General features: G+C 51.3%; 1 protein-coding gene across 3 annotated transcripts; it reads left to right on the top strand.

Moving 5' to 3' along the window:
* Nucleotides 1-1,464: 1,464 nt before the first annotated feature.
* Cul7 (cullin 7) lies at nt 1,465-25,253 on the top strand. Of its 3 annotated transcripts, XM_045155907.1 has the most exons (26): nt 1,465-1,559; nt 2,319-2,999; nt 3,355-3,506; nt 3,654-4,154; nt 5,823-5,961; nt 6,043-6,239; nt 6,891-7,149; nt 11,478-11,712; nt 11,801-11,906; nt 13,105-13,332; nt 13,557-13,647; nt 13,753-13,924; nt 14,097-14,202; nt 14,651-14,746; nt 15,483-15,658; nt 16,115-16,248; nt 16,470-16,652; nt 17,816-17,922; nt 18,004-18,186; nt 21,147-21,307; nt 21,492-21,708; nt 22,417-22,696; nt 23,391-23,536; nt 23,667-23,790; nt 23,885-24,090; nt 24,869-25,253. In XM_045155907.1, exons 2-26 carry the CDS (start codon nt 2,327-2,329, stop codon nt 25,190-25,192), a joined length of 5,196 nt encoding a protein of 1,731 aa, XP_045011842.1. In that variant the 5' UTR covers nt 1,465-1,559; nt 2,319-2,326; the 3' UTR covers nt 25,193-25,253. The 3 variants fall into 3 exon arrangements, with proteins under 3 accessions (XP_045011842.1, XP_045011844.1, XP_045011843.1); XM_045155909.1 differs by lacking the exon at nt 1,465-1,559 and having other exon boundaries at nt 2,319-2,903; XM_045155908.1 differs by lacking the exon at nt 1,465-1,559 and having other exon boundaries at nt 22,417-22,690.
* Nucleotides 25,254-27,132: the final 1,879 nt, after the last annotated feature.

The raw sequence follows: 27,132 nt of genomic DNA, 5'->3' as shown, positions 1-27,132 counted from the left end.
ACCCTGAGACTACAGAGTTAATTCCAGGTCAGCCTGGACCAGAGTGAGACCCTACCTCGAAAAACCAAAAAAAATAAAAAATAAAAAAAATAAAAAAAAAAATAAATAATAAAAAATTGACTGAGTGTGGTGGCACACGCCTTTGATCCCAGCACTTGGTAGTGAGAGGTAGGAAGATTGCCATGGGTTCTAGACCAGCCTGGGCTAGAATGAGACCCATACCTCAAAAACTAAAAAAAAAAAAAAAAAAAATTTAAAAGCCAAGTGTGGTGGCCCATGTCTTTAATCCCAGCTCTCAGGAGGTAGAGGTAGGACTATCACCATGAGTTCAATGTCATCCTGAGACTATATACATATATAGTGAATTCCAGGTCAGCCTGGGCTAGAGTGAGACCCTACCTTGGGGGATAAAAAATGAGCCAGGTGTGGTGGCACACGCCTTTAATCCCAGCACTCTGGAGGCAGAGGTAGAATTGCTGGAGAGATGGTTAAAAGGAGCTTGCTTGCAAGGCCTGACAGCCTGGGCTCCAATCCCTACTACAGTAAAGCCAGATCCACAAAGTGGTGCATGTGAATGGAGTTCTTTTGCTGTGGCGGGAGGCCCTGGTGTGACCCTTCTCATTTTCTCTCTCTCAAATAAATCATTTTCTCTCTCTCAAATAAATAAATACATTAAAAAAAAAAAAGTTTGGCTGGAGGGATGGCTTAGAGGTTACAGCATTTGCCTGCAAAGCCAAAGGACCTAGGTTGAATTCCCCAGGACCCATGTTAGATGCACAAGGGGGCACACGCATCTGGACTTGTTTGCAGTGTCTGGGGTCGCTCTCTCTCCCTCTTTCTCGGTCAAATAAGTAAAATTTTAGAGCTGGAGAGATGGCTTAGTGGTTAAGGCATTTGTCTACGAAGCTAAGGACCCAGGTTCAATTTCCCAGAACCCACATAAGCCAGACACACAAGGTGGTGCATGCGTCTGGAGTTTGTTTGTAGTGGCTGGAGGCTCTGACGCGCCCATTTTCTCTCTCTCTAATAAAAGAAAAGTAATAAAAGCAAATTTGTATAGCGGAAGAGGAAGAAAAGGACAGCGTGCGTGTTGTGTGTGGGGGGATGACCTCCAAGGGGCTGCAGAAAACGGGGGAGGCACTTCCGGCAGCAACCAAGCGGACCAAAAGGAAGAGGAAAGGGCGGCGCAAAGAAGATGCCGCGCGTCGCCAAGGTGGCACCGACAGCTCCGCCCAGGGCCCCCAGCTTTCCGCCGGCCGTGCGCTGGGCATCCCCGGGCTGCGACCAGGCTCCGCCCTGCGCCAGCCGCCGCGACGAGTGCGCGGGCGCGGGGGACAGTGGCCCTGCCCCGCCGGGGCGCCGGGTCCCCCCGCGTGCCACGCCCCCCGCCCGCCAGGCCCGCAGAGGCACGCCCCCTCCCGCCTCTCCTCCCCGACCCCCTCGGGGGGCCCAGGCGGGGCCCGGATCGCCGCCAGCCTGCCTCGCCGCCATCGCGCGCGCCGCGTCCCCTGGCTCTGCGAAGGACAGGCCTCGCGCCAGGACCCCGGCGGACTTCGGAGGTGGCCAGAGCCCTGCCGCGGACCCTTGCCCCTTCCCCTGGGCTCCCTCGGCCTCGCGTCCCCTTTGGCCACCGTGTCTTGGGAGGCTCCTTTTATTTGGGCCCACCTACCCACATCCCCCCAATCCTAGCGCGCGACCCCTCCCCTGATGCTCTAGTTGTTCCGATTCCCATCAGCTTCGCGACCCCTACCCACTGGGTCTCTGGTGCATCCTGCCGGGGGGGGGGGCGGCGGGAGAGGGCCTCGCGACCTCCCCACCCACCTCGCTGCTGCAGTTGCTGGGCATGGACGCCCCCAGTGTCCCCAGCTCCTCGCCCCTGGCACTCCCACTTCACCGTCTTTACGATCTCTTGCCTCTGGGATTCACCACCCAGTGCTTCAAGTTAAGAGATGGCACCCCTTTCCACATACTCAGGTGGCCCCCCACTTCCCCCTTCACACACACCCCTTTCCCCAGGGTGCCTGTCCCTGTAACTCCCAAGACCGCCCAGCCCCACCGCCCCTCCCGCTGTTCCAGACCAACTCAGACTGCTGGCCTTGAAGATGTTTCCTTTACTCTCCCAAGTTTTGGGAACACCCCAGTGTTCCTCTGCCTGGTCCTGGGTCCTGGTCTCGTCCAGCCTGTAGCTGACCTGGCTTTACTCCATCCAGCCTAACAGCTGTTGCTGTATTGGCTCCCCCCAACTCCTGGATGATCTTGTTTTTCTGACCTCTCCTCTCACTCTAGCTTGTCTGTTCTCTCTTCCTTGTACGTCCCAGGTGCCAAGATGGTGGGGGAACTGCGCTACAGGGAATTCAGGGTGCCCCTAGGGCCCGGCTTGCACGCCTATCCCGATGAGCTGATCCGCCAGCGGGTGGGTCACGACGGGCACCCCGAGTACCAGATCCGTTGGCTCATCCTCAGGCGTGGAGATGATGGGGAAGGGGACTCGAGCCAAGTGGACTGCAAGGCCGAACACATCCTGCTGTGGATGTCCGACGATGAGATCTATGCCAACTGCCACAAGATGCTGGGCGAGGATGGCCAGGTCGTCGGGCCCTCTCAGGAGTCTGCAGAGGTTGGGGCCTTGGACAAATCGGTGCTTGGCGAGATGGAAACAGACGTGAAGTCCCTGATTCAGAGGGCCCTTCGACAGCTGGAGGAGTGTGTGGGCACCGTCCCTCCTGCCCCTCTGCTTCACACTGTCCACGTGCTCAGCGCCTATGCCAGCATCGAGCCCCTCACTGGGGTCTTCAAAGACCCAAGGGTCCAGGATTTGCTCATGAGCATGTTGAGCAGTCCGGATTACCAAATACGCTGGAGTGCGGGCCGGATGATTCAAGCCCTGTCCTCCCATGATGCTGGTGAGGGGCCGTTTGGGGAGGAAGGGAGAACAGGAGAGGGGCTGGGTCTGCTCAGGGCATCACAGGACACTGTGGCAGGAGCCTCTGACGTCATCAGTACGTAAATATGATTCTGTTCTCTCTCTCTTAAAATTGGAAGAAAAGGACTGGGGGGGGTTGGATTGGGGATGGAGATGTGTTTGCAGAAAGAGGAAAGACTAATTCCACAAGAACTGATAATCACTTGTTGGCTTTGTTTGCAGTGGAAGAGTTCAGAGTCAGCTGTTGCAGATGGTGTGTGTGCGTATGTGTGTGTGTATGTGTGCAAAGCAGTAAGCTTTGGCTTTGGAAACAAATCAACCAATTATGACATTCCGACTGAGTAGTGGCAAAAGGATTGCTATTGACTGAGCAGAATGTCTAGGAAGGATGAGACTGGGGAGCTGTTACTTATTGGGGGTATGGGTTCTAGGGACCCGGACCCAGATCCTTCTGTCACTGAGCCAACAAGAAGCTATTGAGAAACATCTGGATTTTGACAGCCGCTGTGCTTTGCTAGCACTCTTTGCCCAGGCCACCCTCGCTGAGCATCCCATGTCTTTTGAGGGCATCCAGCTGCCACAGGTATCTGGTGGGAACACGGGGTGGAGGGAGGAACTGTGAACAAAACCGTAAGGACCTGACCTTTGCAACGTGTCGCAGGTGACACTGTGGGAAGAGGGGCTAAAGCTGAGGCAAGGCGGGTGAGGACCACAGGTGGTATCCCCGCAGGTGCCGGGAAGGCTGCTCTTCTCCCTGGTGAAGCGCTACTTGCAGGTCACTTCCCTCCTGGATCGGCTGAATGACAGTGCCGGGGAACCTGGTGCCCAGAACAACTCTGCTGCGGGGAGACCGAGTGCCGAGAGGAACCGGCTGCAGATGGAATTCAGCATGGCCATGGGCACCCTGATCTCTGAGCTGGTGCAGGCCATGCGCTGGGACTGGGCCACGAGACCCGGAAGCTCTGCACGGTCCTCGGGTTCCATCTTCCAGCCTCAGCCAGCAGCAGCGGCCAGCTCAGGGTTCCCACGCCCCCAGCCCCGGCGCACCTTCCGGAGGTCAAGGCGGTTTCGCCCCCGCAATGAGTTTGCCAGTGGCAATACCTATGCCTTGTACGTGCGGGACATGCTGCAGCCGGGGATGCGGGTGCGCATGCTGGATAATTACCAGGAGATCAGTGCTGGGGATGAGGGCGAGTTCCGGCAGAGCAACAGCGGCGTGCCCCCTGTGCAGGTGAGGACCGCGCGGCCTGGAGACACTGATGAGAATCGGTTCTGCTTGGGCATAGCTGAACCCTATATACCAGGGGTCACCTGAGGGGCAAACTCTTACTAAGATCCCAGTGGCAAAGAGGAGCTGGGCTTGGTGGCACACGTTTAATCCCAGCACTATAGGGAAGCTGAGGTAGGAGGATCGCTGTGAGTTTGAGGCCACCCTGAGACTACATAATGCATTCCAGGTCAGCCTGGGCTAGAGTGAGACCCTACCTCAAAAAAACAAAAACAAAGAAAGAAAAAGAAAAAAGAAAATGGCAAAGAGGTCAACGATTGTAAAGGAAGCCGGGCTGGGTAGATGGCTCAGTGGTTAAAGCACCCGTTTGCAAAGCCTGTTAGCCTAGGTTCAATTCCCCAGTACCCACGTTAAAACCAGATGCACAAAGTGGCACATGCATCTGGAGTTGGAGAGGCCCTGGTATGCCATACTCTTTCTCTCTATCGCTAGCTTGCTAAAATAAATTAATAAAAATATTTTTTAAAAATAAGGGTCTGTGAAGCCTAAGGACCCAGGTTCGATTCTGCAGGACCCGCATAAGCCAGTTGCACAAGGTGGCATATGCATCTGGAGTTTGTTTGCAGTGGCTAGAGGCCCTGGTGTGCCCATTCTCCCTCTATCTTCCTCTCTCTCAAATAAATAAAATATTTTAAAAAATAAGGAGCTGGGCATAGTGGCTCTTGCCTTTAATCCTAGCACTAGGAAAGCAGAAGTAGGGGGATCACTGAGTTCAAGGCCAGCCTGAGACTACATAGTGAACTCCAGGTCAGTCTGACCCAGAGTGAGACCCTGCTTTGAAAAGGAAAAGAAAAGAAAGGGCAGCCACTTGGAGGGCAGAGAATATCTGAACGTGGATGGATCAGATCCAGAAACAAACTGATATAGTTAGATACCTGCAAAAGGTCAGAATCAGGGAAAAGGGATGCCCGAGGCCTGGTGAAGGAAGCACAGGGGCATTTGCTATCAAGGGTAAAGTGACAGGTTCTTGGCATTGTGGTGCAAAACACCAGAACTTGGGAGGTGGAGGCAGAAGAAATAGAGAGTTCAAGGTCAACCTTGGCTACATTGCCAAGTTCAACGCCAGCATGGATTATGTGAGACCCTATCTCAAAAAAAAAAAAAAAAAAGTCAGGGGGCTAGAGAGATGTTTTAGTGGTTAAAGCATTTGCCTGCAAAGCCAAAGGATCCCAGTTCGACTCTCCAGGACCCATGTAAGCCAGATGCACAAGGGGGCACGTGCATCTGGAGTTCTTTTGTAGTGGCTGAAGGCCCTGGCGTGCCCATTCTCTCTATATATAAATAAATAAATAAATAAACAAATAAATAAATAAATAAATAAATAAATAAAATATATTTTTTCAAAAAGTCAGGAGTGGTAGTTCATGCCTTTAATCCCAGCACTTAGGAGGCTGAGGTACGAGGATCACCATGAATTCCAGGTCAGCCTGGGCTACAGTGAGACCCTAGAAAGAGAGGGGAGTGGTGGTGGATCCCATCCTAGAAAGAGATCATCCACTGAGTCTGTGCGCATGTTCTGTACCCATGTTTGGCTATTTGGAGGTCCTTCCAAACACAGCCAGCCCTCACTGCAGGCCCTCTCTTCCTCCCCTCTTGTTTTTCCCTATCCAGGTGTTGTGGGAATCTACAGGCCGGACCTACTGGGTACACTGGCACATGCTAGAGATTTTGGGGTTTGAGGAAGACATTGAGGATGTGGTCGAGGTTGATGAGCGCCAAGGGGCAGTGATCAATGGAGCCCTGGGCGGAGGTGAGCTCTGGGAGAAAGCAAGGGGTCAGCTCTGAGCAGAGGAGCCATGATCTCCCTGCATTCCACGGCCTGTTCCCGCAGGCCTGCCTTGCTGGCGCTGGAGGCCCATGAGTGAGCTCTACGCCGTGCCCTACGTGGCGCCCGAGGAGGCGGACATCGAGGAGAGCGAGCACTTGGCCCAGGCCGAGTGGTGGGAGCTCCTCTTCTTCATCAAGAAACTGGACAGGTCTGACATTCAGCAAGTCGTGCAGATCCTGCAGGACAACCTGGACGGGGAGGTAGGCACGCTCAGAGGCTGGGGGGGTGCCGCAGACAGGGCTGGACTACGGCTGGCCTCTGGGAGGCTTGGGATGGGAAGTGGAGGTCCGGTGGCTTCAGGGGCCACGGGGGAAGGGGCTGGAGTGTTGAGAGCGTCAGGGGTTGGTAGACTACGAACGAGGAGCCACCAGACGGCAGTGAGAGGTTCTGGGTGGAGAATGTGTGTACGGATATCCTTAACCTTAGAAGTGCCCCCCAGTACAGTCCCCCCCCCCCCGAGGTAGGGTCTCACTGTAGCTCAGGCTAACCTGAAATTCACTCTGTAGTCTCAGGGTGGCCTTGAACTCATGGTGATCCTTCTACCTCTGCCTCTCAAGAACTGGGATGAAAGGCATGTGCCACCACACCCAGCTACATTTTTTTTTTTTGAGGGGAGTAAGAATATTATTTTCATTTGTTGATTTGAGAGACAGAGAGAGAATGTGTGTGTCAGGGCCTTCAGCCGCCGTAAATGAACTGCAGACGCACATGCCGCCTTGTACGTATGGTTTATGTGGGCACGGGGGGGGGTCAAACCTGGGTCCTTAGATTTCACAGGCAAGTGCCTTAACTACTGAATGGCTACGTCTTTTGATATATAGCTGCCTATAGTGAGAGTTTCTCCCTGATAGCACGTTCTGGATGAAGAGATCCTGCCTGAACTGACTGTACCCATTGAGTTGGCCCAGGACCTGCTGCTGTCTCTGCCTCAGAAACTTGATGACAGTGCCCTCAGGGACCTGCTCAACTGTCATATCTACAGGAAGTATGGGCCCGAAGCTCTGGCAGGGCAGCTGGCCTACCCATCCTTTCTAGAAGCCCGGCAAGATGTGCTCCTGCTGAAATCTCAGGCCCAGCTGCAGGAGTCAGAAGGTGCAGCTGAAGTGAAAGGTGGGTGCCCTGCGCACAGCAGCTGGGAGACCTGCTTCTAGAAAGGCATTCTTGTAGCCGTGTGGGCTGACTGTTGTACCATCTTATCTGGAAGAGATGTTAGCATTTTAAAAAAATGTATTTATTTATTTATTTGACAGAGAGGAAAAAAGAGGAGAGAGCAAGAATGGGTGTGCCAGGGCCTCCTGCTACAAATGAATTCCAGACGTATGCTCCATTTTACGTATCTGGCTTTATGTGGGTACTGGGGAATTGAACCCAGGCCATCAGGCTTTGCAAGCAAGTGTCTTTAAGCACAGAATCATCTCTTTAGCCCAAGAGATGTTATTGAAACTTACCTGAAATCTTAAAGTTAGGGGACAAAGGAGGAAAGCTGGGCATGGGAGTGTGAATAATCCTAGCACTCAGGAAGCTGAGGTGGGAAGGTCCTTGAGCCATGAGTTCCAGACCACCAACATTTTATTTCAACAAAATAAAATGAAAAGGTGGGCTGGAGAGATGGCTTAGCGGTTAAGCTCTTGCCTGTGAAGCCTAAGGACCCTGGTTCGAGGTTCAATTCCCCAGGACCCACGTTAGTCAGATGCATAAGGGGGCGCATGCGTCTGGAGTTTGTTTGCAGTAGCTGGAGACCCTGGTGTGCTCATTCTCTCTCTCTCAATCTCTCTCTCTCTCTCTCTCTCTCTCTCTCTCTCTCTGCCTCTTTGTCTGTCGCTCTCAAATAAATAAAAATAAACAAAATTTAAAAAATAATAAATAAATAAAATGAAAAGGTAACAGAGGTCTGGAGAGATGGCTTAGTGGTTTAAGCACTTGTCTGCAAAGCTTAAGGACACAGGTTCAGTTCCCCAGTACCCACATAACCCAGAAGCACAAGGTGGAACGTGCATCTGGAGTTCGTTTGCAATGGCTAGAGACCCTGACATGCCAATTTTCTCTCTACCTGTCTTTTTCTCTCTCTCAAATAAATAAAATATTTTAAACTATTTAAAAAAAAAAAAGAATAAGGCTGGAGAGATGGCTTGATGGTTAAGGTGCTTGTTTGCAAAGCCAAATGACCCAAGTTCGATTGCTCAGGATCCACATAAGCCAGATTCACAAGAGGTATATGCATCTAGAGTTTGTTTGCTAGGGCTTGGAGGCCCTAGCATGTCCATTCTCTCTCTCTTAAACATATAAAAATCAAATTTTTAAAAAATTGTAGTAGCTGGGTACGTTGCACATGCTTTAATCCCAGCACTTTGGGAGGCAGAGGTAGGAGGATCGCTGAGGGTTTGAAGCTACCCTGAGACTACACAGTGAATTCCAGGTCAGTATGGGCTAGAGTGAGACCCTACTTCGAAAAACCAAAAATATTTAATATTTTTAAAAAGAGGACTGAGAGATGGCTTAGCAGTTAAGCCACTTGTCTGCAAAGCCTAAGGACCCAGGTTCGATTCCCCAGATCCACATAAGCTAGACACACAGGTGCATGTGTACAAGGTGGTATACGTGTCTAGAGTTTGACTGTGGTTGCTAGAGGCCCTGGTGTGCCAATTCTCTCTCTCTCTTACAAAATAAAATTTTTAAATAGATTTAAAAGATAAATAAATAATGCCAGGCATGGTGGTGCATACCTTTAATCCCAGTACATGGGAGGCAGAAGTAGGAGGATCTCTCTGAGTTTGAGGCCACCTTGAGACTACATAGTGAATTCCAGGTCAGCCTGAGCTAGAGTGAGACCCTACCTCAAATAAATAAATAAATAAATAAATAAATAAATAAATAAATAAATAAATACATATTTGAAAAAAAGAATATAGCCTGGGTGTGGGGGCACTACCTTTAAATCCCAGCACTCGGGAGGCTGTGGTAGGAAGGTCATTGTGAATTAGAGGCCTGCCTGAGACTACATAGTAAATTTCAGGTTAGCCTGGGCTAGAGTGAGATCCTAACTCAAAAACAAAACAAGGGGGCTGCAGAGATTGCTTAGTGGTTAAGGCCCTTGCCTGTGAAGCCTAAGGACCCAGGTTTAATTCTCTAGGTCCCATGTCAACCAGATGCACATAGTAACACATGCATTTGGAGTTTGCAGTGGCTAGAGGCCCTGGCACACCCATTCTCTCTCTCTCTCTCTCTCTCTGTCTCTAATAAATAAATCAAAAATAATACATTTTAAAAAACAAGGGCTGGAAAGATTTCTTAGTGGTTAAGGCGCTTGCCTGCGAAGCCTGAGGACCCATGTTCAACTCTCCAGATCCCACATCAGCCAGATGCACAAAGATGAGGCAAGCACAAGGTCACATGTGCCCACTAGGTGGCACAAGCATCTGGCGTTTGATTTCAGTGGCTGAGGCCTGCCGATTCTTTCTCTACCTCTCTCTAAAATAAAAATAAAAATAAATCTCTTTGAGGGCTGCAGAGATGGATTAGCGGTTAAGTGTTTGCCTGTGAAGCCTAAGGACCCCGGTTCAAGGCTCAATTCCCCCGGACCCACGTTAGCCAGATGCACAAGGGGGCGCACGCATCTGGAGTTCGGTTGCAGTGGCTGGAGGCCCTGGCACGCCCATTCTCTCTCTCTCTCTGTCTGTCGTTCTCAAATTAATTTTAAAAAATTAAAAATAAATCTCTTTGAAAGAAAAAAAAAAAAAGAACATAGTTAGCAGCTGGATATGGTGCTTTATGCCTGAAATCCCAGTTCACAGGAGGCTAAGGTGGGAGTGTCACTGGGAGTCTGACGCCAGCTTCAGCTTTAGAGCTGGTCTCACATCAGTCGGGACTAGAGTAAACACCTGCCTTGAAAAATAAAAGGAGAGAGGGGCTGGACAGAAGGCTTAGCAGTTAAGGCATTTGCCTGCAAAGCCAAAGGACACCAGTTTGACTCTCCAGGACCCACATAAGCCAGATGCACAAAGAGTTCATTTGTGAGGTGCAATTCCCCAACCCCTGCCCGCGAGAGCTAAGTAGGATCTTACAGTAAGTTGAAGGGAGCTCTGCCCTAACTCGTAGATTGTGAAGAATGAACTGCTGTTGGGTCTGATTGACTGTCAGTGGATTGTGGTGTGGCGTATCCGGAGGCTATTGAATGCAACTTACAATGCTTAATAAAAATCTTTATTCTTTTAGTATATAAAAAAAAAGAGTTGGGCTGGAGAGATGGCTTAGCGGTTAAGCGCTTGCCTGTGAAGCCTAAGGACCCCGGTTCGAGGCTCGGTTCCCCAGGTCCCACGTTAGCCAGATGCACAAGGGGGCGCACGCGTCTGGAGTTCGTTTGCAGAGGCTGGAAGCCCTGGCGCGCCCATTCTCTCCCTCTCCCTCTATCTGTCTTTCTCTCTGTGTCTGTCGCTCTCAAAATAAAATAAATAAATAAATTAATTAATTAAAAAAAAAAAGAGTTCATTTGCAGTGGCTAAAAGTCCTGTCACACCCATTCTCTCTCTCTCCCCCTTTCTCTCTGCCTCTTTCTGTCTCACAAGTAAATAAAATATTTAAAAAATATTAAAAAGAGAGCCGGGCGTGGTTGTGCACGCCTTTAATCCCAGCCTTCGGGAGGCATAGGTAGGAGGATCTCTGTGAGTTCTAGGCCACCCTGAGACTCCATAGTGAATTCCAGGTCAGCCTGGGCTAGAGTGAGACCCTACCTCAAAAAAACAAAACAAAAAAAAAAAAAAAGAAAAGAAAAGATACTATGAGTTTTCCAATAGTAACTTTTTGGAGGACAAAAAGTAATACAGGGGCGGGAGAAATGACTTAGCAGTTAAGGTGCTTGCCTGAAAAGCCTAAGGTGCTTGCCTGCAAAGCCTAAGGACCCATGTTCAGCTCTTCAGATCCTTTATAAACCATGTGCACAAGGCGGTGTACACGCACAAGGTGGCACGCACACACATCTGGAGTTCAATTGCAGTGGTGAGAAGCCCTGGCGTGCCAATTCTCTCTGTCCCTCTGTCTGTCTGTCTTTCCTGTTCTTGCTCTCACTCTCTTACATCAGTTTAAAAAAAAAAAGGCCAGTCTGCTAGGCTTGCCTCAAAAAAAAAAATAAATAAATAAATAAAAAGTAATCTGGAGCCAGGCATGGGCTCACACCTTTAATCCCAGCACTTGGGAGACAGAGGTAGGAGAGTTGTTCTGAGTTCAAGGCCAACCTGAGATTACAGAGTAAATTCCAGGTCAGCCTGAGCCAGAGTGACACTCTTGCAAACCGCCCCCCCCCAAATAAAAAGACAGAAAAGAAAAACTAAAATTATTTTTAGCAGAAATTAGAAGATTAAAAAGGTTGAGTTAGGAATCTGTCCTTTCCTGAGACTTCGAGTCACTAACAGTGGCCAATTCTTGCCACATCCCTCTTCCCATAGCAAACCCCCCATCTCAGAGTGCCAGTCCTGCCCTGCAGCATCTGGTGGAGGCTCTGGGCTCATCGGGGAAGCTCCTTGTGGATCTGGAGCGAGCCCTCAGCTGCGACGCGCCCCAGGAGAGCGAGGTCAAGCCATGCTTACTGCGGCTCCAGCGGCAGCCCCAGCCCTTCCTCACCCTGATGCAGAGCCTGGACACTTCAGCCACCAACAAAACCCTGCATCTGACTGTCCTGAGGTGAGGAGCTGGGGAGGGCGAGGGCTGGTTACAGGGAGTCTCAGGCGAGCTGCGTATTCCTCTGCCTTCCCACCTCTGCACCCTCCAGCATCCTGACGAAACTGGTGGACTACCCCGAGGCCCTGCTGCTGCCCTGGCACGAGCCCATGGATGCCTGCATGGTCTGCCTGAGGTCCCCCAATACTGACCGAGAGGTACCGTGCCTTGTCCTGCTCTGGGGACACGTTGGGAGGGAAATGACACAAAGCAGCCACCAGTGAGGCAAAAACCCCCTTGGGCAAATCAGTGGAGCCTTTGTGCTCTTGGTTTAAAATTTTGCTCTTAAAATTTGAATTCTATTTCTTTTTAAATAGGTAATACTTTCACAAGGTTCACAAATCAAAAAGAGGTAACAAGGTACACAGTGAGAATTCTGGCTCCCACCTGATTTTTCTGTTCTTTCCGTGCCCCCCCCCACACCCTTATTAGTAACCACTTGCATTAATTCACGTGTTTGTCCCGTGTTCCCTTATGCAAATATAAGTAGGGACTCCAGGGCTGTAGAGATAGCTTAGTGGTTAAGGCACTTGCCTACAAAGCCAGAGGCCTCACGTTTGATTCCCCCAGGACCCACATAAGCCAGATGCACAACGTGGCACGTGTGTCTGGAATTTGGTTGCAGTGGCTAGAGGCCCTGGTGTGCCCATTCTCTCCCTCTCTCTTCTCTCTCTCCTTCTCTCCCTCTGTCTCAAATAAATAAATAAAAATATTTTTAAAAATAGGAACTCCAGTGGCTCCTTTTTATGGATAAGCCTTTAAGACTTTAGGAGGAAAGAGAGAGGAAAAGAGAGAGGCAGAATCCCTCCCCCCCCAACACACACACGCACACGCACATGCACACGCACAAGAACTGCAGAAGTGCCTGGATGCAGAAGGCTTTAGGAGGGTCAGAGAGCTAAGTTCATGATGCCAGAAGTGTTTATCCAAAGTTGATGCCTTTGGCCAGTACACAGGATTGCTTCGGAGATCGAATCAGTTGGGTTCGGTCTTCCCCGTCCCCTCCCGGCCTTCTAAGTGTCTATATTAGGAGCCTGACCTTTTCAAGGCCCACCCTTCCATCAGTAATTGGGATTCCTGAGCCCAAGCGAGGGAACCCAGCGCTGCATACTCGGTAGCTAAGAACCCCAGGGTGCAGGGAGTGCCCTGGAGATCTCCGTGTTTTTTGGCTTGTTTTTGGTTCTCTAACTCCACCTGGCTCCCATGTTACTCTCACCCCCTCTTCTTCACCCGGCCCTGCTCACTGCAGCATCCCCCAGCGCCCAGCGGGTACGTGGCCCTTGCCTGTCCTTTGGAGTCACTGACCACCGCGCTCCCCCAAACTTGACGCGCTCCCCCCCAACCCCCCACTTCCAGGTGCTCCAGCAGCTCATCTTCTTCCTACACCGCTTGACCTCGGCGAGCAGGGACTACGCTGTGATACTGAACCAGCTGGGGGCGCGGGAGGCCATCTCGAAGGCCCTGGAAAAGCACCTGGGGAAGCTGGAGCTGGCGCAGGAGCTGAGGGACATGGTGTTCAAGTGTGAGAAGCACGCCCACCTCTACCGGAAGCTCACCACCAACATCCTGGGCGGCTGCATCCAGGTCAGGAGGAAGAGGGCTGCAGCCCCGGGGGGTCCGAGCATTTGGGCAGGAGGGGGGGGGCGGGGGGGGCGGGGATGTGTTCCTGTGTTGAGAACAGCAGGGGACCCAGGTGACCCTGGGCATTCGCGTCCTGCCGCTTGACCTCTCCACCACCCGTGCGCTCGTATCTCTGTGTTCCTCCCTGCACCCCGTACCCCCCCTTTTCTCACATGTTCCGGCTGCAGATGGCACTGGGCCAGATCGAAGACCACCGACGAACCCACCGGCCCATCAACATCCCCTTCTTTGATGTGTTCCTCAGATACCTGTGCCAGGGTTTGTGCCCGTCTCCTAATGACTCCACACCCCCAGTTACACCTGCAGTTTCCGCCCCTACATCTTACCCCGCTGACCTTCACCCCTTTCCCCACTTTGCCCCAGGTTCCAGTGTGGAAACGAAGGAGAACAAGTGCTGGGAGAAGGTGGAGGTGTCCTCCAACCCTCACCGGGCCAGCAAGCTGACCGACCGCAACCCCAAGACCTACTGGGAGTCCAGCGGCAGCGCTGGCTCCCACTGCATCACCTTGCACATGCGCCGAGGTGTCCTCGTCAGGTGACGTGTACCCCCGTGCGTGCTGAGCCTCACCCCTGGGTTTTCTCACGACTTCCCTGCGCTGGCCTTGCCCGAAAGCACCACCTCTCCAACCTTGCCCTGGCGCCTGCGCTCTGTCTGCACGGACGTGACAGAGGTCCACTTGTCACCGGCTGCTCTCTCCCACTCCCAGGCAGCTGACTATGCTGGTGGCCGGAGAGGATGCCAGCTACATGCCAGCGCGGGTGGTAGTGTGCGGGGGCAACAGCACCAGTGCTGTGAACACAGAACTCAACTCGGTAGGGTCTCCTGCGCCACTGGACCATTCCTTATGGGGTCTGCCCACCCTACATGCTAACCTTCTCTTCCTGAGCCCAAGAGAAAGTGGTGTCTTTTATCCTTTTTTTTTAATTTGGTTTTTCGAGGTAGGGTCTCACTCTAGCCCAGGCTGACCTGGAACTCACTATGGAGTCTCAGGGTGGCCTTGAACTCACTGCGATCCTCCTACCTCTGCCTCCTGAGTGCTGGGATTAAAGGCGTGCGCCACCACACCCGGTTTAAGTAGAGTCCTTTATCTCTGTGCCGAAGTGATGTCATTGAGCCCCCAGCATTGGGAGTTGATGTGGGGTGGGGATGGCCCCAGGGTGCAGAAGAGAGGGATATGACCAGGAAATTGGAGCTGATACAGCTGCTCTCAGCAATCCATTCCCCCATGTGGAGGTGACACACCTTTCTGCCCTTTGTCAGGTGAACGTGATGCCCTGTGCCAGCCGGGTGACCCTCCTGGAAAACCTGACCTGCTTCTGGCCCGTCATCCAGATTCGCATAAAGCGCTGCCAGCAGGTGGGGCTGGATCGTAGGGTGTAGCTTTTGGGTCTGGATCTCTAAGCTCTGGCATCTAAAAAAAATAAAATTAAAAAAAAAAAAAATATATATATATATATATAATTTATTTATTTGACAGAGAGAGAGAGAATGGGAGTGCCAGGGCATCGAGCCATTGCAAATGATTCCCAGTTGCATGCACCAATTTGTGCATCTGGCTTTACATGGATAGTGGGGAATCAAACCTGGGTCCTTGGGCTTTGTAAGCAAGCGTCTGAACTGCTGAGCCATCCCTCCAGCCCTCTAGCATTTGTTAATAATGGTAGTGGAGATGAAACCCAGAAACCCAGGACCTCTTTTTTTTTTTTTTTTAATTTTTTTGTTTTGTTTTGTTTTTCGAGGTAGGGTCTCACTCTGGTCCAGGCTGACCTGGAATTCACTATGTAGTCTCAGTCTGGCCTCGAACTCACGGCAGTCCTCCTACCTCTGCCTCCCGAATGCTAGGATTAAAGGCGTGCGCCACCACGCCCTGCTGAAACCCAGGACCTCTGCATGCTAGGCAAGGGCTCTGTGACTATACTACACTCCAGCATCAGCATCCCTGAACACTAGCTTTTTTTTTTTCTTGGGCAGGCCTTGAGCCTGGTTCTCAGGCAGCTCCAGGGGTGAGGCTTGAGGGCATAGCCAACCCAGAGCACCCCAACGAGGGTGTGGGGCAAACAGAAGCAAATCTGCAAATCCATGCCTGTTACAGGGTGGCATCGACACACGCATCCGGGGACTGGAGGTCCTGGGCCCCAAGCCCACCTTCTGGCCGGTGTTCCGGGAGCAGCTTTGTCGGCACACACGCCTCTTCTACATGGTTCGGGCCCAGGCCTGGAGCCAGGACATAGCAGAGGACCGCAGGAGCCTCCTGCACCTGAGTTCTAGGTGTGTGTCTGTGCAGATAAGGTTCTAGCAAATGAATGGTTGGAAAGGTTTTCAGGCGGCCATGAGAGGATGCCTTAATTTTCTTGGGAAATTTTTGTTTTGATTTGAGGTAGGATCTCGCTTTAGCCCAGGCTGACCTGGAATTCACCCTGTAGTCTCAGGGTAACCTCGAACTCACGGCAATCCTCCTAACTCTTCCTCACGAGTGCCGGGATTAAAACATTGCGTGCGCCACCGTGTGGACCTGGCTTGCTTGGGGGAAGATCTGAGCATTCTGAGGTGTTGGGAGGTGATGAGGAGAAAGGATGGATTTCCCCGAGTTATGGCAATGGAGAATCCCAGTTAGCCCAGGAATCTTCTAAAACACTGAGTGGGCCCTGAGCCTGGTGCTGGGGTGCGTACCAGACAATGCAAGCCGTGTGCTCTGACACCTTTCTCCATCACCCTCCTCCTCAGGCTCAATGGGGCTCTACGCCAGGAGCAGAATTTTGCTGATCGCTTCCTTCCTGATGACGAGGCTGCCCAGGCGCTGGGCAAAACCTGCTGGGAGGCCCTGGTCAGCCCCCTGGTGCAGAACATCACCACTGCCGGTAACCACCCACACCTGCGCCATAGAAACGCCTGGCTGTAGCAAGACCCTACCCTGGAGAAATAGATGAGTGAATACCTGGCTAGTGCTCTTGGCCCTTTAGTTTGCTCACCACCTTAGTTCTGTCTTCTCCCAGCCAGGACTTCCTTACTCTTATTCTAACCCCACTTCACTCCCCTAGAGACCATTCGTCCCTTAGTTTTGCTTTTTCTCCACCTCCAGATGAGGACGGCAAGAGCCCCCTGGGCTGGCTGCTGGACCAGTACCTGGAGTGCCGGGAAGCCGCCCGCAACTCCCAGAGCCGGGCGGCGGCCTTTTCGGCGCGGGTACGCCGCCTCACCCACCTGCTGGTGCACGTGGATCCCTGCGAGAAAGCCCCTCCCGTGGTGGCCATCCCTCAGCCCAGTGAGTCCTGGGGATTCTGGCCGGAGCTCTACTCAACAGACATTTCCATGGGGGGGGGGGGACAGGGTGGTGGGCTGGAAAGATGGCTCGGTGGTTAAGGCGCTTGCCTGCAGACCCAGGTCCCATTCTCCAGAACCAACATACAAGCCAGATGCCCATGGTGGCACAGGCATCTGCAGTTTGTTTGCTGTGGCAAGAGGCCCTGGCGCGCCCATATTCTCTTTCTTGTTAATAAATAAATAAAAATTAAGGAAAAGTAATTCCCCAGTGCCTAGGTAAAGCTGGATGCACAAAAGGACACATGTATCTGAAGTTCATTTTCAGTGGCTTTGGCGCATCCGTATTCTCTCTCTCTCTGATTGCAAATAAATAAATAATATTTTTAAAAAGTGATATTTCCAGGGGCTGGAGAGATGGCTTAGCAGTTAAGGCGCTTGCCTGCAAAGCCAAAGGACCTCGGTTCAATACCCCAGGACCCATGTAAGCCAGTTGCACAAAGTGGTACATGTGTCTGGAGTTCGTTTGCAGTGGCTAGAGGCCCTGGTGCATCCATTCTCTCTCTCTCTCTCTCTCTCTCTCTTTCTCTTTCCCTCTCTCAAATAAATTAAAAAATAAAATAAAATAAAAATAACATTTCCAGCTGGGCGTGGTGGCGCTTGCCTTTGATCCCAGCCCTCGGGAGGCAGAGGTAGGAGAATCAGTCAGTTTGAGGCCATCCTGAGACTACATAGTGAATTCCAGGCCAGCCTGCACTAGAGTGAAACCTTACCTCAAAAGAAAAAAAAAAACAAAAAACAAAAAAAACCTGGGCATGATGACACACACCTTTAGTCCCAGCACTTGGGAGGTAGAGGAGGATTGCCATGAGTTCAAGGCTATCCTGGCACTATAGAGTGAATTCGAGGACAGCCTGGGCTACAGTGAGACCCTATCTCGAAAAAAAATATCGAAAGCCAAAAGAAAAGGTAACATGTCCACGGGCCCCCACTCATAGGCACCCTCAGCTTCTGCTCTTTCTCACTGTCCCCTCCCCCATGTATGCCATGTATGGTATGCCACCCTATCCAGGAGCATGGGTGTCAGCCTGTCAGGAAAGGCCACAGGGCTTGCCCTTTGGGACCTAAGTGGCTGTCCCCTCTGCCACTTTCCCTCTCTCTCCACAGAGGGCAGAACCAGAAGCCATGACTGGAGCTCCTTGGTCACCCGGGGCCTCCCGAGCAGTATCATGAGAAACCTGACCCGCTGCTGGCACACTGTGGTGGAGGAGCAGGTGGGCAGGAGCAGGCATGGGGCTGGGGGACACTGGGACGGTGGCATGCTGGGTTCCTCTTGACACTCGTGCCCCTTCCAGGTGAACAACTTCCTAACCTCATACTGGCGGGATGATGACTTCGTACCCCGCTATTGCGAGCACTTTTATAACCTGCAGAAGTCCAGCTCTGAGCTGTTTGGGCCGCGGGCAGCTTTCCTGCAGGCGCTGAAGCAAGGGTGTGCTGGGGCCTTGCTGAGGCTCCCTTTCCTCAGAGCTGCCCACGTAAGCTCCCCTGCCCACCTCACCTGGGCCTCCCCTTGCACTCTCCCGTCACTCCTCCCCACAACGGCCCCCCTCTAGCCCCAGTTCATGAGAAGCATCTATTTGTCCATAATCATGTTATTGAAAAGTAGATGATGCATACCTTTAATCCTAGCACTCGGGAGGCAGAGGTAGGTGGATCGCTTTGAGTTCGAGGCCACCCTGAGACTACATAGTGAATTCCAGGTCAGCTTTGACTAGAGCAAACCCTACCTCAAAAAGGAGAGGAGGGGCTGGAGAGATGGCTTAGCGGTTAAGCGCTTGCCTGTGAAGCCTAAGGACCCTGGTTCGAGGCTCGGTTCCCCAGGTCCCACATTAGCCAGATGCACAAGGGGGCGCATGCATCTGGAGTTCGTTTGCAGAGGCTGGAAGCCCTGGCGCGCCCATTCTCTCTCCCTCCCTCTATCTGTCTTTCTCTCTGTGTCTGTCACTCTCAAATAAAAAAAAAAAAAAATTTAAAAAAAAAAAAAAGGAGAGGAGGGGAGGGGAGGGGAGGGGAGGGGAGAGGAGGGGAGAGGAGAGGAGAGGAGAGGAGAGGAGAGGAGAGGAGAGGAGAGGAGAGGAGAGGAGAGGAGAGGAGAGGAGAGGAGAGGAGAGGAGAGGAGAGGAGAGGAGAGGAGAGGAGAGGAGAGGAGAGGAGAGGAGAAAACATTGTTACCTGCAGCATGTCATTCTAATATTTCTTTATATTATACATTCTGTTAATACATATAAGTCACCAGGCATGGTGGCACACGCCCTTAATCCTGGCACTCAGGAGGCAGAGGTAGGATTGCTGTGAGTTTGAGGTCAGCCTGAGACTACATAGTGAATTCCAGGTCAGCCTGGGCTTGAGTGAGACCCTACCTCAAAAAAAAAAAACAAAAAAGAAAAACCAGTGATAATCATGATCACAGTTTGGCAGAGCTGCAAAGCCACAACTACCCAAGTTGCTTCCAGTTCCTTTGTCTGTCTGTCTGTCTCTCTGTCTGTTTGTTTCAGGGTCTCACATTACAGCTCAAACTGACCTGGAACTCACTATGTAGCCCAGGCTAGCCTCAAACTGATTGCAATCCTCTTGCCTCAGCTTTCTGAATGCTGGGATTTATAGTGTGAGCCACCATGCCCTAGCTATGTTTCTGTTTGTTTGTTTGGTGTGTGTGTGTGTGTGTGTGTGTGTGTGTGTGTGTGTGTGTACTTTTGGTCTTTCAAGGTAGGTTATCACTCTAGCCCAGGCTGACCTGGAATTCACTATGTAGTCTCAGGCTGGCCTCAAACTCATAGCAGTCCTACTTCAGCCTCTCAAGTGCTGGGATTAAAGGTGTGAGCAACCACATCTGGTTTATTTGAAACAGGCTCTCATGTAGCCCAGTCAGACCTCATACTCATTTATATGTAACCAAGGCGAGTCTGGAACTTCTGACCTTACTGCCTCTACCTCCCAAGCACAGGGATTACAGACATGTGCCACATGATTGGCTGATTTCCTCATTTTAAATTATTATTTAATTTTTAAGCCAGACCTGGTGGATGACACATGCCTTTAATCCCAGCACTTGTGAAGTAGAGGTAGGAGTATCGCTGTGAGTTTGAGGGCAGCCTGAGACTACATAGTGAAGGTAGATGCTGCATTGAAAAAATAAATAAATAAATAAATAAACATATATGTGTGTGTGTGTGTGTGTGTGTGTTTATAAATTATAATTTTTAGACACGATGTGGGGAAAAAAAGTTTTGTTTTGTTTTCAAGGTAGGGTTTTTCTCTATCCCAGGCTGACCTGAAATTCACTACGTAGTCTCAGGGTAGCATCGAACTCGGTGATCCTCCTACCTCTGTCTCCCAAGTGCTAAGATTAAAGGCATGTGCCACCACACCCAGCCTCTTTTTAAAAAAATTTATGTTGGGCTGGAGAGATGACTTAGCAGTTAAGTGCTGGCCTGTGAAGCCTAAGGACCCCAGTTCGAGGCTTGACTCCCCAGGACCCACGTTAGCCAGATGCACAAGGGGCACACGCATCTGGAGTTCGTTTGCAGTGGCTGGAGGCCCTGGCGTGCCCATTCTCTCTCTCTCTCTCTCTGCCTCTTTCCTTCTGTCGCTCTCAAATAAATAAAAATATTTTTAAAAAATTTATGTTATTTTAAAATTATTTTATTTATTTTTACTGTTTGAGAGAGAGAGGCAGATAGAGATTCAGAGAGAAAGAAAACGGCCACGCCAGGACCTGTAGCCACTGCAAACAAATTCCAGGAGCATGAGCCACCTTGTGCATCTGATTTTACATGGGTATTTTTGGAGAATCGAACCTGGTCTCTTTGTCTTTTCAGTCAAGCATCTTAACTGATAAAGCCATCTCTCCAGCCCCCAGCCTCTTTTTAAATATATATATATATATATATATATATATATATATATATAAATTTTAAATATATATATATATATATATAAATTTTAAATATATATATATATATATATATATATATATATATATATATATATATTAGAGAGGGAAGGAGAGAATGCAAGGAGAGAGAGAGAGCATGAGAATAGGGGCACCAGATATTTGAGCCACTTCATGCATCTGGTTTAATTTGGGTACTGGGGAATCGAACTTAGGTTGTTTAAGCTTTCCAGGCAAGCACATTAAAGCTGCTAAGCCATCTCTCCAGCTCCTAAAACCAGTTCTTAGTATTGCTGATTTGCAGTGCTGTTAAGGATCTTATGAAGAAGTTTATGTGTTTGTTTGTTGGGCCAGGGCTGTCGCTCAGTGGTAGGGTGTGTATTTGGCAGGCCCCATTTGGATCCCCCAGAAAAGTGGTGGGAGAGCTGACCACTTGACGGGGCTACCAGCCATTCATCTCCCCCTCCTCGGGGTCTTCCCACCATCCCGCTCACTTCCCTGCTGGCTTCACTCACTCATGATTATTTTGTGTTTTCTACTCAGGTGACTGAGCAGTTCGCCAGGCACATTGACCAGCGGATCCAGGGCAGCCGGATGGGTGGAGCCCGGGGATTAGAGATGCTGGCCCAGTTACAGCGATGCCTGGAAACGGTCTTAATTTTCTCCGGCCTAGAAATAGCCACCACTTTTGAGCATTACTACCAGTGAGCGTGGTGAACCTAACAAGCGGCGCATGAGGGGGAAAGGCATGCTGCTTGGTCGGGGCAGGGTTAGGTCACGGGGAGGCACGAGGAATCTGGGATCCAGGCAGCCCAGATCCTTGGGGTGGGAGGCCGGGCCGGGAGCCAACGCTCGCATTGAGACTGGCCCGGGCCATGTGCACTGCAGACACTACATGGCAGACCGTCTCCTGAGCGTGGGCTCGAGCTGGCTGGAGGGCGCTGTGCTGGAGCAGATTGATCCCTGCTTCCCCAACCGCCTCCCCCAGCAGATGCTGCAGAGCCTGAGCACCTCTGAGGAGCTGCAGCGGCAGTTCCACGTCTACCAGCTTCAGCAGCTGGACGAGGAACTCCTGAAGCTGGATGACACCGAGAAGAAAATACAGGTGGGGGTGCTGGAGAGGTGGCTCAGCTGTTAAAGGAGCTTGCTTGCAAAGCCTGATGCCGCCCCCACACCGGGTTCAAATCCTCAGTACCCACATAAGCCAGATGCACGAAGTGGCACATGTATCTGAAATTCGTTAGCAGTGGCAAAATGCCCTGGAGTGCCCATTCTCTCTCTCTTCTTCTCTCTCCCTGTTTGCCAATAAATACATAAAAAGGGGCTGGAGAGATGTCTTAGCGGTTAAGGCACTTGCCTGTGAAGCCTAAGAACCCAGATTTGATTCTCCAGGTCCCATATAAGCCAGATGCACAAGATGGCACATGCATCTGGAATCCAGTTGCAGTGGCTAGAGGCCCTGGCACACCCATTCTCTCTCTCTCTCTCTCTAATAAATAGATTTAAAAAATAAAAATTAAAGCCGGGTGTGGTGGTGCATGCCTTTAATCCCAGTACTTGGGAGGCAGAGGTAGGAGGATTGCCATGAGTTCAAGGCCACCCTGAGACTACATAGTGAATTCCAGGTCAGCCTGGGCCAGAGTGAGACCCTACCTCGAAAAAAAAAAAAAAAAAAATAATAAATTAATTAAATTAAAATTTAAAAAATAAATATATAAAAGTATTTGGTGGGCAGCAGGGAAAGGATGAGGAAATGGGAAGGTAGGGAGGAGGAAGAGGCCCTCATCATTTGAGAACCCTGCCCCCCTTTTAGGTGGACCATGAGGACACTAGCAAAGAGCAGGAGAGTGAGAAGAAAGGGAATGTTGGTGCCACAGCAGCAGAGGTGGCCATGGCAGACGGCGAGGAGGAGGAGGAGGAAGAGGAGGAGGAGGAACTCTACGGAGAGGGTGACATGCCAGAAATATCTGTGCTTGTCCTGTCTCCACGCTGCTGGCCTGTTGCCTCCATCTGCCACACTCTGAACCTCAGAACCTGCCTTCCCTCTTACCTGAGGGCCACTCTGGACCGATACTCTAACTTCTACAGTAAGAGTGAGCTACTGGGCAGAGGGATGTGGACTGAGGAGAGGATGGGCTACTGGGAAGGGGACGTGGGGGGTAGGGTTGACCTGGAAGTTAAGAACCTACATGGGTAAGTCATGTGGTCTTTAGGGATAAGAATTCTCTGTGAGCTGGGTGTGATGGTGCACGCTTTAAATCCCAGCACCTGGGAAGCAGAGGTAGGAGGATCGTAGTGACTTTGAAGTCACATTGAGACTACATAGTGAATTCCAGGTCAGCCTGGGCTAGAGTGAGACCCTACCTCAAAAAAAAAAAAAAAAAAAAGCCTAGTGTGATGGCATACACTTCAATCCCAACACTTGGCAGGCAGAGGATTGCTGTGAGTTCAAGGCCAGCCTGGAGCTACAGAGTATCAGGTCAGCAGCCTGGGCTACAGTGAGTGAGACCCTACCTCACAAAAGGTTTGGTCCTCCTAAAACCAAATGGGCAAATAAATGGGCACTGCTCAAAGGCACTGACTGGAGTCTACCTAGCACAGGACCACGCGCCCCAGCTGCTCACGTGAGGCTGAGATCAGGCACCGCAGATCGAAGCCACCGTGTCCGTAAATGCTGGGACTGGGCGCTCCGCGGTAACCAGTGGTGCCAAGCTTAGCCAGTGATGGACAGCACTTCCTTTCCTTTCCCCCTGTCTCCATCACACCCCTCCCTGCCCCCATTTCCAGGCCAGAGCCACCCTGTGTTAGAGCGAGGTCCGCAGACACAATTACAGTGGACGTGGCTGGGCCGGGCTGAGCTTCAGTATGGGGAGCAGATTCTGCATGTGTCCACAGTCCAGATGTGGCTGCTGCTGCATCTCAACGATCTGAAGGTGGCCTTCTCCTCTGCCTATCTATCCCTCCTTACCCACTTTCTTTTTCTTTTTTTTTTTAATCCCACTTTTGTTTCATCTCTTCCTCCAGCCCTGGGGGAAGACCTGACTTCTTTGTGTTTCTTCGAAGGTGGCGTCTATCGAGAGCCTGCGGGGTCTCTCCGGGCTCCCTCTCGATGTGCTGAATCAGGCTGTTGTGCCTCTCACCTCATCGAGAGGCCCTCTGGACCTTCAGGAGCAGGACGCAGTGGGAGGTGGGTACTCAGGATCAGAGGTGACTGCTCTGAACAGGGGCCAGGCTCCTCAGGGGACCCTCCCCCACCTCTGAGTGAACGGTATCTATTTCAGGAGTGCTCAAGGTTAGAGATGACAGTGAGGAACCCAGGCCACGGAGGGGCAACGTGTGGCTCATCCCACCTCAGACATACATGAAAGCTGAGGACGAAGAGGGCCGGAATTTCGAGAAGAGATGGAACCTTTTAAATTGCCTTGTCGTCCGAATCCTCAAGGCCCATGGGGACGAGGGGCTACACATTGACCGGCTTGTCTGTCTGGTAGGTCATGGTGGGTGGGGCATGGTCGGGGTGTGCAGCCTCTTGGTGTGTGAAGAGCGACGTGTGGCTGCACCTAGGGACATGTGATTGGAGAAGACAGGTGGCAATAAGCTCTGGGATTCCTCCACTCCCCAGGTAGGGTCTCACTCTAGTTCAGGCTGACCTAGAACTCACTTTGCAGTCCCAGGTTGGCCTTGAACTCACAGAGATCCTCCTACCTCTGCCTCTTGTGAGCAGGGCTTAGAGGTAGGTATGCACCACCACACTTGGCATTATTATTTTTTTCTAGACCAGACTGACCTGGAATTCACTATGTAGTCTCAGGGTGGTCTTGAACTCACACCAATCCTCCTACCACTGTCTCCTTAGTGCTGGGATTAAAGGTGTGTGCCACCAGGCCCATTTTTTTTTTTTTTTTAATGTTTTGAGAGAGAGAGGCAGAGAGAATGGGCACACCAAGGCCTTTAGCCACTGCAAATTAACTCTTGAAGCATGCACCACCTTGTGCATCTGTCTTACTTGGGTTCTGGGGAATCGAACCTGGGTCCTTTGGCTTTGCAGGCGAGTGCCTTAACCGCTAATCCATCCTTCCAGACCTGTTTTAGTTTTTGTGGTAGGGTTTCACACTAGCCCAGGCCCACCTGGAATTCACTATGTAGTCTCAGTCAGGTGGCCTTGAATTCATGGTGATCCTCCTAGCTCTGGTATTAAAGGTGTGCACCACCACTCCCGGCTTATTTATTTTTTAACTGGTTTTCTCTTTGGTCTGTGGTACCAGGTGCTGGAGGCTTGGCAGAAGGGCCCATGTCCTCCCAGAAATTTGGTCAGCAGCCTTGGCAGGGGGTCTGTATGTGGCAGCACTGATGTCCTCTCCTGCATCCTGCACCTACTGGGCAAGGGCACTCTGAGACGCCACGATGACCGGCCCCAGGTGCTGTCCTATGCAGTCCCTGTGACTGTGATGGAGCCCCACACTGAGTCTCTGAACCCCAGCTCCTCGGGCCCCAACCCACCCCTCACCTTCCACACCCTGCAGATTCGTTCCCGGGGTGTGCCCTATGCCTCCTCCACTGGCACCCAGAGCTTCTCCACCTTCCGATAGCCCTGGAGATGGGGTCCAGGGTGGCCAGTGCTTTCTACAGAAATAAAACACAGGAATTTGATTATGTGACTTGTGTTATTTTGTGACTGCTTGAGATTGGTAGATGGGAGACAGGGTTTTCCTGGTTGAGGTAAGGAGTCATGTTGACACACCAGGGCTCTTGTCAGGGGAGTCAGGTGTGTCCCGGCCCACTCCAGGAAGGGGGTTCAGTGACGAGGGTAGATCTCAGCCCCTCTGGAATGTGGGGGGGGGTAATGGGTTGAGCACCCACACCTATACTTGGCCCCCTTTTTTTTTTGTTTTTTCGAGGTAGGTTCTTTCTACTATGTAGTCAGTCTCAGGCTAGCCTTGAACTCATAGCAGTCCTACCTCTGCCTCCCAAGTGAGTGCTGGGATTAAAGGCCTGAGCCACCACGCCCAGCAGATTATTTGCTTGGTAACAGATTATCAAACAGGGTTTCATTTTCTTTATCTGTGGAATTGGATCAGAGAGACTGACTGACAAGGAACAGGTGTGGAAACATTGGACACAGGGATAGCCTGCCAACTAGTTCAAGTTCATGACAGCTGCCACTCCTGGCAGCAAGTGTAATTCACTGGCCTGGCGCCTTCCCCAAGTAAGGAATAAATCTCTCTACAGCCACTGCAAGCCCGCAAGGACCTGCGTGTCTTCCGCGGATGGCTTAGGATCAGGGATGGACGCTGACCTGGAAGGAACTACGGCTCAGTTCTCACTTCTCCCACGAGCTGCTCCAGCGGGTCCTCATCCCTCCTCAGGAGCTGGACTCCTTCCTCCAGCTAGACCCCAGGCCAGCCTACTGCTGGGGGGAGGCTGGCTGTGCTGCCAGGATTGACTACCCTGACCCCACCCACACCAAGGCAGGGAAGGACAGGCTAGGGGACCAGTGCCAGGGGTGGGCTCTATCTCCGTAAGGGTGATGGGAGGAGAGGAGTCCCCAGTTCTTGAAGCTCGGTAGGGACAAGGAAGAAGCTACAGAAGCCAGGAGGGGGAAAGATCATCTTAAGGAGGGCAGAGGCCTGGCAGGATTTGGATGCATGCTTCGAGTAAATAGGGAATAGTGTCTTTCAGGGCAAGAGAGGCCAAGGCCTAGAAGTGAGGGTGCTCAGGATGAGGCAACAATGGGTGGCTCCAGTGGACTTGCCTGCTTTGGGGTACTGGCTTCCACAGTAGTTAGCCCATGGCTGCCATGCAGGAGAGTCCAGACAGGCTGGGACACTGGGTTTGCTGCAGCTGGTTGCTTGGGTGCCCTTCCTCCTCCACGGTCTATGCTCTCATCTGGTTTACTTTAGTTCTTTTCTCGGACAGGGTCTCACATGGTAACCCAGGCTGTCTTCAACTATGTGCAAAAGGGTGGCCTTGAACTCAATTCTAGCTCCCCAGCAACACTTTTCACTATGTAGTCTCAGGGTGGCCTTGAACTCTTGGTGATCCTCCTATCTACCTCCCAAGTGCTGGGATTAAAGGTGTGCACCACCACACCCGGCTTAAAATATGTATTTTATTTATATGAGAATGGGTGTGTAAGAGCCTCTTGCATCCAGACCTTGTACCACTTTGTGCATCTGTTATTACCTGTGTACTGAGGAATTGGGCCCTGGGCTGGTGGCTTCTTAAGTAAGTTCTTTAAATGCTGAGCTATCTTCTCAACCTGATGGTGTTTTGAGATATGTTTTCACTTTGTAGGGTCTCACTCTGACCAGGCTGACCTGGAATTCACTAGGTAGTCTCAGGGTGGCCTTGAACTCGGCAATCCTTTTACATCTGCCTCCCGAGTGCTGGGATTAAAGATGTGCACCACCACGCTAGGCTTAAAGGCATATTCTTTTTTTGTTTGTGTTTTGAGGTAGGGTTTCACTCTGGCTCAGGCTGAACTGGAACTTACTATGTAGTCTCAGGGTGGCCTCAAACTCACGACGAT

This window comes from Jaculus jaculus, chromosome 8 (genome assembly GCF_020740685.1).
Source record: "Jaculus jaculus isolate mJacJac1 chromosome 8, mJacJac1.mat.Y.cur, whole genome shotgun sequence".
NCBI classification, from domain to species: domain Eukaryota; kingdom Metazoa; phylum Chordata; class Mammalia; order Rodentia; family Dipodidae; genus Jaculus; species Jaculus jaculus.
Note: the sequence above shows the minus strand (reverse complement) of the source record. Positions and strands in the feature narration are given on the sequence as shown.

What these genes read in the sequence shown, in the direction of transcription:
- Cul7 (XM_045155907.1), top strand. Translation starts at nt 2,327, where the DNA reads ATGGTGGGGGAACTGCGCTACAGGGAATTCAGGGTGCCCCTAGGGCCC. An exon ending in CCTCAGATACCTGTGCCAGG is followed by an intron (nt 13,648 to 13,752) that starts GTTTGTGCCCGT and finishes ACTTTGCCCCAG; the next exon opens with GTTCCAGTGTGGAAACGAAG. An exon ending in CTCTAACTTCTACAGTAAGA is followed by an intron (nt 22,697 to 23,390) that starts GTGAGCTACTGG and finishes CCCCATTTCCAG; the next exon opens with GCCAGAGCCACCCTGTGTTA.